The sequence below is a fragment of the Pituophis catenifer genome, unplaced genomic scaffold, assembly GCF_029215685.1.
Source record: "Pituophis catenifer annectens isolate HBS135680 unplaced genomic scaffold, rPitCat1.0.hap2 SCAF_16, whole genome shotgun sequence".
In the NCBI taxonomy this organism is placed as follows: Eukaryota; Metazoa; Chordata; class Lepidosauria; order Squamata; family Colubridae; genus Pituophis; species Pituophis catenifer.
In genome coordinates, this window is record NW_027256896.1 from 948,916 (window position 1) to 958,041 (window position 9,126).

The window sequence follows — 9,126 nt, forward strand, 5'->3', positions numbered from 1 at the left end:
GATGTCTCCCCCTCCCACCTCTGGGTCATTTATTGTCCAACCGGTCTGTTAGGAATTCAAATGGACTATGCCTTCCTGTACCTTAAATTCATTATCCTTGATCCTACATTCTGGAATGAAAGAAATCCGGTCCTGACCTCTTCCTGGGTGTCCTTTTAAGTACTCATGGAGATTCCTCACTCAGCTTGCCCACAACAGCCTTCTCAAAGCTACTCACACTCATCTCCCTAAATCTTCTTTTTGGTTCTGTTGGCCAAGCACCAATCTGGAGTTGTTTACCCAGCGCAAGAGCCAGTCAATAATGCAGGGCCTAGGAAAGTGGAAATGTATCACTTTATCTCTGATCAGAGCAAAGGGGCTCTCTGTAGGAAAGTAGCTGGGAGGAGCACTGAGCAGGACTGGCATTCTGTTTTTATACCTCAAGATACAGGAAATTCAAACTAGCAATACAATGATTGGTTACAAATTTCTTATCAATATAGCAGGTGTATAAGTAATGTAGTTCAGTGTAGAATAGCACTGTACAAGTCATGCTTGTTCAGACATTCTTAGCATGACTTGCTAAGAAACCTAAACCCCTGCTGGCCCCTCAACCTAAGCTGCAACAATCTGCTAGGCGCACATCCTGGGCACCCTTGGCTATGGTTTCTCTGCAGGGTCTGCTTTCAGTGTTCCTTATCAAGTGTGCAACTATTGTTCTGATTTAGCTAAGCTGCTGGCAGCTTCCTGTTCTGACTCTCTATGCAAACAAGACGAAAGCAGACTGAAAAGAATTGAAAAGAATATGTTCCTTTTTAAATGAAGTGCTTTCAAGGTTGAGAACTCAGGCCCTCAATCCTTTGCTCATGCTTGCTGCACGATCCATAGGAATCCACAAGGAATCCATAGGAATCCACCAACTCTGCTACCTTGCACTGAAGTACAACCTCAGGATGCAAGCACAAAAGAGCAGAGCTTGCAATGGAGGTTTCTTCACTTCCACATCAATGTGTTAGGAGGAGCCAACACATAGTCTGAACTTTTCAAAGCATGGTGCCAACCGCTGGGCAGGCCCTGGAGGAGTATTGAATTCAAAGCTCCCTGGACCACCAAATCCCGGCACTAACTGGCCTCCAAAGCCAGAGCCACAGAAAGCTCTGCCTCGGACTTTCTCTACCTTCCTATTTTCTCTGAAAGCTTCAGCCGCTGGATAGCAGCCCGGGCTTTCTGCGGCATCATTAAAAAGAGCTCTTGGCTCTGTCGGGTCGGGGATGTTCAATTCCTGCATCCGGCCTTCCGCTCCCCCGTCGCCATGGTAACGGCAGCGGTCCATGCCTGGGCAGGCCGCCTCCGACCCAGCGTGCCTTGCGCGCGGGCAAAATGGCAGCGCCCAGCCCAGGGCGCGCTTTCCCCTTCCCGGGCTCTCCGAGCGAGCATCCCGCGAACGAGGAGCCGCCGTCGGAGGAGAAAAGGCGGAAGAAGCCGCCCTGCCGGGCTTGTACGGACTTCAGGAGCTGGATGCGGGAGCAGAAGAAGCAGGCGGGCCCGGTGAGGAAGTGGGTGGCCGGGCTGCTGGGGCCGAGGCGGGCTGGGCTGAAAGGGAGGGGCACCGCTGTGGCACGGCAGAGGTAAGCTCCTTTCCCCACCTCTGCGTTGAGGCGGAAGGGGGGGGGGGGTTAATAGACCTTTGGCACTGAAGGCTGGGCGAGAACTATCGCTGGTGGCCGCCAGAGGGCGCCCCCGGGACCGCTCCATGGGGATCCAAGCCCGCTCATTGTCAATATGGGGGGAGGGGGGAATACCGGAAATCTCATAAGAAAATAAATAAGCTTCTAAGGTGCTCTTTTATCCTGCAGACATAAAAGTTCCCTTGTAGATCTCATAATTACAGGTTCCCCGCATTTGTCAGGTTCCTGTCCGAACGCTGCCATGGAGGGAATTGGGAAATAACTGACAGAAACTTTTTTCAGAAAAGTTAATTTACTTGGCAGAATGGCTTCAAAGAAACAGGAAGGAAAGGCTGCAGGGGAGGGATCTCCCACTCACAAACCGGAACAGCAGCCCCCTCCCAGTCAGCAGAGTGAGGGAAAGGATTTTGATGTTCAAAGTTTGAAAGATTTTATTACCCAGGCTCTGGATGATAAATTTCAAAAATCACAACAGGAAATGAAGAAAGAAATTAATGAATTTAAAGAGGCAATGAAAGAGAATTATGACAAGGTGTCTGACAAATTGTCAAATGTGGTTTCTGATTTGGCAGAAACCATTACCAAAGTGGATTCCAAACTGGAAGAATTCAAATCAGAAGTTAATGTCAAAATGAAGGATACTGATTCTAAAATTGTTGATGTGGACAATAAAGTGCAGAGAGTTGAAAATGAAATTACAATGATACAGTTTCGATCCATGGAATTTGCTATAAGGCTTCGAGGAATAAAAGAGAATGATAGGCAAGATTTGAGACAGATTTGTTCGGATGCCCTGGCTGTATTGTTAAAAATTGACCCAGCAGACGTGGTTTATAAAATAGACAAAATTTACAGAGTGAACTCATGGGTGGCTAGACAAAGAAAATTGCCCAGAGATGTGGTGATATATTTTACTGACAGAAGAATAAGAAATGATATTTTGCAAAGATCCTTTCTTTCCTCTGTGCAAGTGGAGGGAGCTCAAATTGGAATCTACAAGGAATTACCACCTAAGATGTTAAAAGATCGAAAAGAATATAGGTTTCTAGTGAATGAATTGCAAAAGCAAGAAATACCATTCCGGTGGGATGCCCCAACTGGTATAATTTTGAAATATAATGGAGAGAGCCATCGATTGAATACTTTTCAGAAGGCGGAATATTTTTATTATAATATTCTTAAAGAAAGATCATCATCCCCACGTACATCTACAATGTTGGAGACAAAAAGTGACAAGGAAAAGCAACCTCAGCATGAGAGGGAACAACAGTCCAAGCAGATGGAATTAGTGGAAATGCAGGGAGCTGTTGGAGGAGGAGGTTTTATGGAGGAATCCCTGTTAGAATCTTCACCAATTTTGTCAACAAGAGATGCCGCTTTGGATCTAGCTCGGATCCCTGAAGTTAAGGACCAGCGCATACCTCGTGCAATTTCTAAGCAAATAAAAGAAAAACAACAACAAGAAAGTCAACATAAAAGGGGAGCTAAAAGCACCACACAAAGTGAAGCCATGGGGGGAGCGAGGCCGAAGACCTCAGAAGAAGCGAGGCAAGGCAGCTCATCGCTTCAGAAAGGTCAAGATGACAATTAGGCTTTTATCTTGGAATGTTAACGGATTAAATTCACCACAAAAAAGGCAGAAGTTATTTACATATCTGAGACAATTTAATAATGACATAATTTGTCTACAAGAAACTCATATTCGAACTCAAGATCATAAATACTTGATAAACTCTAAATTAGGAACACATTTTATAGCTTCAACTTCGGAAAAAAAGAACGGTGTGGTTATTTATGTAAATAAAAGATTGTCTGCTAAAATTATAGAAGCAGATGAAGGTGGTAGGGCAGATGGCAGTTGAAGACTTTACAGACACTGTTGGACGAAGGGATTAATTTAACTTGGTTTCAATATAATCAACTACAATTGAGATGGAAAGAGGACCAAAAAATTGGTATTATGTTGCATGAGGAAGAGCTGGTTAGACATATAAAAGAGAAAGGTCCAATGCATATTAAAAGACTTTATAATGTTTTGTTAGAAAGGGACTCAGAAACTGAACTAGTTAAAGACTGTATGATTAAGTGGGCACAAAATTTTGAAGAACCAGTGATGTTGGAAACATGGGAAAAAATTTGGGTTCAGAATGTTAAATTTACACAGTCGCAGAATTTGAGGGAAAATTTTTACAAAATGTTTTATAGATGGCATTTAGATCCTAAGAAATTGTCGTGTATGTACCCTAATGTTCAGCCAAAATGTTGGAGGTGTGATTGCACAGATGCTACATATTATCATATTTGGTGGACCTGTAAGAAAGTTAAGGCTTTTTGGATAAAAATTTGGTGGGTCATGCAGAATGTTTTGAAGAAAAAAAATCAATTTTCTCCACAATTGTTTCTTTTGGGTATAGTTAAGGGTTTTACAGTGGATGAAACGAAATTGATTTTGTATATGATTACAGCAGCGAGATTGTTGATAGGTAAATATTGGAAAAATGAAGCTTTGCCTACTGTTCAAGAATGGACTTTGAAGATGGCCAGTTTCGCTGAGATGGCGAAGATTTCAGCATATTTAAAAGACCGCTCGCAAGAGACTTATGAATGTGAATGGAAAAAGTGGATAGATTATGTGCAGAACAAATATCAAACTAGGAAGTATCAAATAGCTTTTCACTGAAAGTAGTATTATATTAAGATAGTATTATATTATATTATACTAAGATAGAAATATTTGAACTATGTGAAGATGAAAAATGATATGGGGGTTGGGGGGGGTTTAGAGTTCAAGGTTTTTTTTATATAAAGGGGATAATGATGGGGTACATTCTATGGAAGTCCGGGGGGGAGGGGAGGGTTAGGGGGGGTTAGGGAGGGGGGGTTTGGGGAGGTTGGGGTGGGTTAGGGGGGTGAAAATGGGGTGAAAATGTAATGGTAAAATTTTTACAATAAAAAAAAAAGAAATAACTGACAGGCTTTTGCTTCGCTGTAACTGCTTGGGAGCTTGAGGTTCACACCATTTCCATCGACATTTCTGCACCAGGCCTTCTCGGTGAAGTCAAAACACCTTTGCGGCAGATGTTTGGCTAACGAGGGACACAATGGGGTATTGGGGTGGGGGCTGAGAGGGAAAATTAGCTTTACGCTTGGCGCCTGATACTCAGACTCTGCCTGACGTTTCTGCAGTCACTGTCTCTCAGTAAAAGTTCCTTTTGAAATCTGACTGGTTTCAAGAGTTTTGCTTTCTTGGGAGAGGAGTTGCGGCAGACCCTTACACCCTTACTCCTCTTTGCTGAATGATATAGGGGCAAAGAAGCCAAAAGGTAAAGGTTTCCCTGTCCACTGGTGTCTGACTCCAGGGGTCAGGGTGTCTTACTGAGGGAGCCAGCGTTGTCCATGGTCATGTGGCCAGCATGGCCATGAGCCAAAGGCGCATGGAATGTTGTTACCTTCCCAGTAAAGTGGTACTTATTAATCTACTCACATTTGCTAGATGGGCGGGAGATGGGGGGAGGATAGGAGCTCATTCTATTGTGTGGCACTGGGGGTGCCCCCAGTGACATGAACTGGGGGTGACTTCATGTCACTGGAATCGTAAAAAAATAAGCATTTCAAATGCTGCCAATTTCAGTGGAGGTAGACATCTTGCAGATAACCTTGCTATGGGAATAAGCCTTTGTTTGTGGCTTTTGTTCGGGAGGATTCTTAAAAGACAATATAGGGACATCCTGAAACAGGACTGTGAGAAGAGTTTCCTGAATCAGAGGAGGAGGAGAAACAGGAAGTAAACTTGCCTGCCAAACTTCAACTTCTCAGAACCTCCACCAAGAATCTCCTGTATTGTGAAATTTGCTTAAGATGTTTCATGTATTGTTTGCATAGTGTGTAGGCATTTTGTCTGCCTTCTCTCACTTGTACTGTGTTCTTCTAACTAGGAAACAAATGTCCAGGAATCAACATCTAATTGTCCCCTAGACAGAGAAGAACTAGGAAGATGTTCGTGGTCATTTCTACATACAATGGCAGCATTTTATCCTAACCGGCCCAGTAAAATTCAGCAGCAAGAAATGATACAGTTTATCCAATTATTTTCCAAAGTTTTTCCTTGTGATGAATGTGGAGAAGATTTCAGGAATAGGTGAGGGATTTGGGGTTTTTTTTGAATGTCTGAAATTTATGTATCCTTTATCTTAAAGGAATTAACTTTCTGCTATGAGATGGTTTAATTTTAACATAGTAGAAACTCTAGTTCTGTGACTTTTTTTTTCTGTTAAAATTAAGCAGACTTGTGAATCTTTTAACAATGAACTATCAAAAAAGTAAAGGTGAATTTGCCACTATTATCTATATAAGCTACTCATGTACTTAATGTTTCTTTCATGGAAATATTTACATTAAGTCCGAATTGATGTCATTAAACCCCAATCTTGAGTCTAGTTGTGCAAGATCCAGATAATTTGTTCTTTTTTTTAATGACCCTGTAATCCTTTCATTTGGGGTGGGAGTGGGGCTACTGAATGGAGCTGTTTACTGAGTTGCACATGATCCAGGTAATAAATTGCTACAATACATTAAAGTGCATTCTTGAGTGTAGCAGAAAGAAATCCATGATGGGGGTTAATCACATTTCACAAGTATTGCAGCTGTATGTTTCCAACCAAAACCTTGTGATGAAGTGAGGTGGAGTTTAAAATAAAATGGCAACTAATTGCATTTGGTTTCCTTTGACACAGAATACAAAAAAACCAACCTGATGCGAGCAACAGACGTAATTTAACACAGTGGTTTTGCCAGATTCATAACGAAGTAAACAAGAAGCTGGGGAAGCCTGAATTTGACTGCTCTCTTGTAGACCAGCGATGGCGAGATGGATGGAAGGATGGATCCTGTGATTAGATCTGCTGGATATTTTTCCAACTTGATTAAAAAAATCAACAAAACACCCCAAAAGCAATCCATTATGGACCATTAATGGAGACAAAATTGTGCATTTGTTAATGGAGGTGATGGAAACAGGCAAAGGGCTTTGATATGTATTTTCCATTTCTGGTTTTGAAATTTTAATATGGATCTCTGTAATAATTTTCCATATGGAACCTCTACCTGTTGATTGTGCTGTTTTCCTGATCACTTGAATTATTTCAAATACCAGCAATTGCTTTCTTCAGAAGCCTAGACTATGCTAGAAGAAACTATTCTGAACATGAAGACATTGTGCTTTCTCAGCTCAGTACTGATTTAATCCCTGGAAATCTGAGATGGCCCATCTGCAACTATTTGCAGCCTTCCCCTGAGCACAGCATCATTTGCCTTCATTGTGTTGCTTGCATTTTTGTGTTGAGCAGATTCCCCCCCCCCCCAAACTCTACACTTAATTCTATTTTTTTTAAAGTGCTACAGTATAAATTAGGTCTGCTTACTTTTCTGCAGCATAGAGCCCTGCAGTAGAACAGGGTCTCATTTAAGGTGTGAGCAAAGGGTATCTTCTTTTTATGTTCCTTTTGGCCAGACTCACAAAAGAGGACAATCTAGATTAATTTACTTTTGATTAATGAAATAAGCCATAGAAATCATGAGCTCATGTTATATATCAAAATGCACGGCTCTTGGGATTGGGGGATTGTGAAGGTTGTATTCATTCCTCAGTAAATTGCTGAGTTCCCATTTCAAGTAAGTGTTCTTTTTACCTATCTGAACTTGGTGTGTCTCATGACCTGGAAGCGGAAAACAAGTGTGCTCTGAGATACCACCTTGAAGGTGAATCATGTTTGTGGTAGAGCAGGTTGGCTACAATAAACTACCAACCGTTGCCTTGTGAGGAAAAGCAGAAGGTTGGAGTGAATAAATATGAAGGAAGTTTTTCATTTCAAGTTCTATTTTATACCACAATATATAAGATCACCAATGAAATCAAAACTGATTAAAGAGATAAATGTGGGAGACATTGATTGTTCAGAGGTAACCATGTTTATATATCAGTTTTTGATAAGCTACTTCTAGGAAGAAATTTATGGTTTGCAAGAATTTACTTTCTTTTATCTGAATATGGGAAACTTTGGCTTGGATATACAACATTTAACAGAAAAGATAATTATCAAACCCTGTTAATTATAATTATAGATTGATGAATTTATTTCTCGGTGTCGGTTCTACTTGACCTATTAAATTTGGGGATCCTACTACGAAAAGATACGTTAACCTGAATATTTTAATTTTACAGAGGTTGGTTAAGGTCCAGGTTTATTGCCCAAGCAAAGCAGGTCCCATTAATTAATGCAAAGTGAATACACATGCAGATAAGCAAAGCACAGTGAAGAACAACTCTTCCGGTCTTCTTTCTCTGTTTACTCTGGTTCAGTATCTGAAAACTTGCAGCAGAGAAATAAGGCTGGTGATGAAATGGCATCTGGTCCTTTTCAAAGGACCTTCTTAGAAGCGTTTAAAAGGACAGCCATGCCCTGTGGCCATGGATTTGGCAAGCACTACACAACTCTTACTAAAGTTAAATGGATGTTTGATGAAGGAAAGGTCTAAGGTTTTGTATCTAAGATAATAAAAATCAAATTTCTGTTGGCAGATGTGTGGTATGCTTTTCATTGGTAAAAACATTAATTGTTTAAATGCATTTGGTGAGGGCAATTTTAAGTGTGTCTCAGAATTTATTTTTGTGCTTGCTAATCAAATAAAAGTAAATATTCATTTGTTTTCCTCGCCATTTTTTAAAAGAAAAGTAAACATTTTCCCAATGTTATATAGTGTTGGAGTCAGGATATTACTGTATCTCTTCAGATAATATTTATCATTCAAGGATGATTGATGTACCAAGTTGAAAACAAACTTGCAAGGAATATCAAGCAATAGGATGGATAGGCTGAGTTGGAAAGAAAACATCTTAGACCTAGAAGATGACAGTGGCAAATTGCTTCTGTACCGTTGGCAAGAAAACTGGATGCCTCGCTTACATCCCCAGGAGCTGTGCCTGATCTGCAGGACAGTGACTTACAAAAAACAGTTTTCCCAAATTCTCCATATATAGTGCATTCAGACCTTCACTTTTGTCAATTTTGTTATGCTACAGCCTGATTCTACAGTAGAAGTTCATTTTTTGCTCATTAATCTACACTCAGTACATCATAATGACAAAGCGAAAACAGATTTTTAGAAATGTCTAAATTTATTAAAAAGAAAAAATTGAAATGTCACATTGGCATAAGTATTCAGACCTTTTGCAACAACACTTGAAATTTAGCTCAGGTGTCCCCCATACTTTGAGCATTAGCGTATTGGCATCTGAGCCTTTTATGGCTGACCTTGCATTTGCTTCCTAGGGTCCGTTTTATATCTGAGTTCCCCTTCTTTCACACTACAGTAGGTAGTCCTTGACTTATGACCATAATTGAGCCCCAAAATTCTGTTGCTGAGATGGTTGTTAAGTGAATTTTGTCCCATTTAATGACTT

The 9,126-nt window shown here is 40.8% G+C and overlaps 1 protein-coding gene across 1 annotated transcript; it reads left to right on the forward strand.

Moving 5' to 3' along the window:
• Positions 1-1,359: 1,359 nt before the first annotated feature.
• Positions 1,360-8,298, forward strand: GFER (growth factor, augmenter of liver regeneration). Its single transcript, XM_070955061.1, has 3 exons — positions 1,360-1,527; positions 5,603-5,805; positions 6,401-8,298. Exons 1-3 carry the CDS (start codon positions 1,360-1,362, stop codon positions 6,561-6,563), a joined length of 534 nt encoding a protein of 177 aa, XP_070811162.1. The 3' UTR covers positions 6,564-8,298.
• Positions 8,299-9,126: the final 828 nt, after the last annotated feature.

Excerpts from the sequence above, each read along its gene's own strand:
- GFER (XM_070955061.1), top strand. The coding sequence starts at position 1,360 with ATGGCAGCGCCCAGCCCAGGGCGCGCTTTCCCCTTCCCGGGCTCTCCG. Across the intron at positions 1,528-5,602 it reads AGAAGAAGCAGGCGGGCCCG|GAAACAAATGTCCAGGAATC; the intron begins GTGAGGAAGTGG and ends TCTTCTAACTAG. Across the intron at positions 5,806-6,400 it reads GGAGAAGATTTCAGGAATAG|AATACAAAAAAACCAACCTG; the intron begins GTGAGGGATTTG and ends CCTTTGACACAG.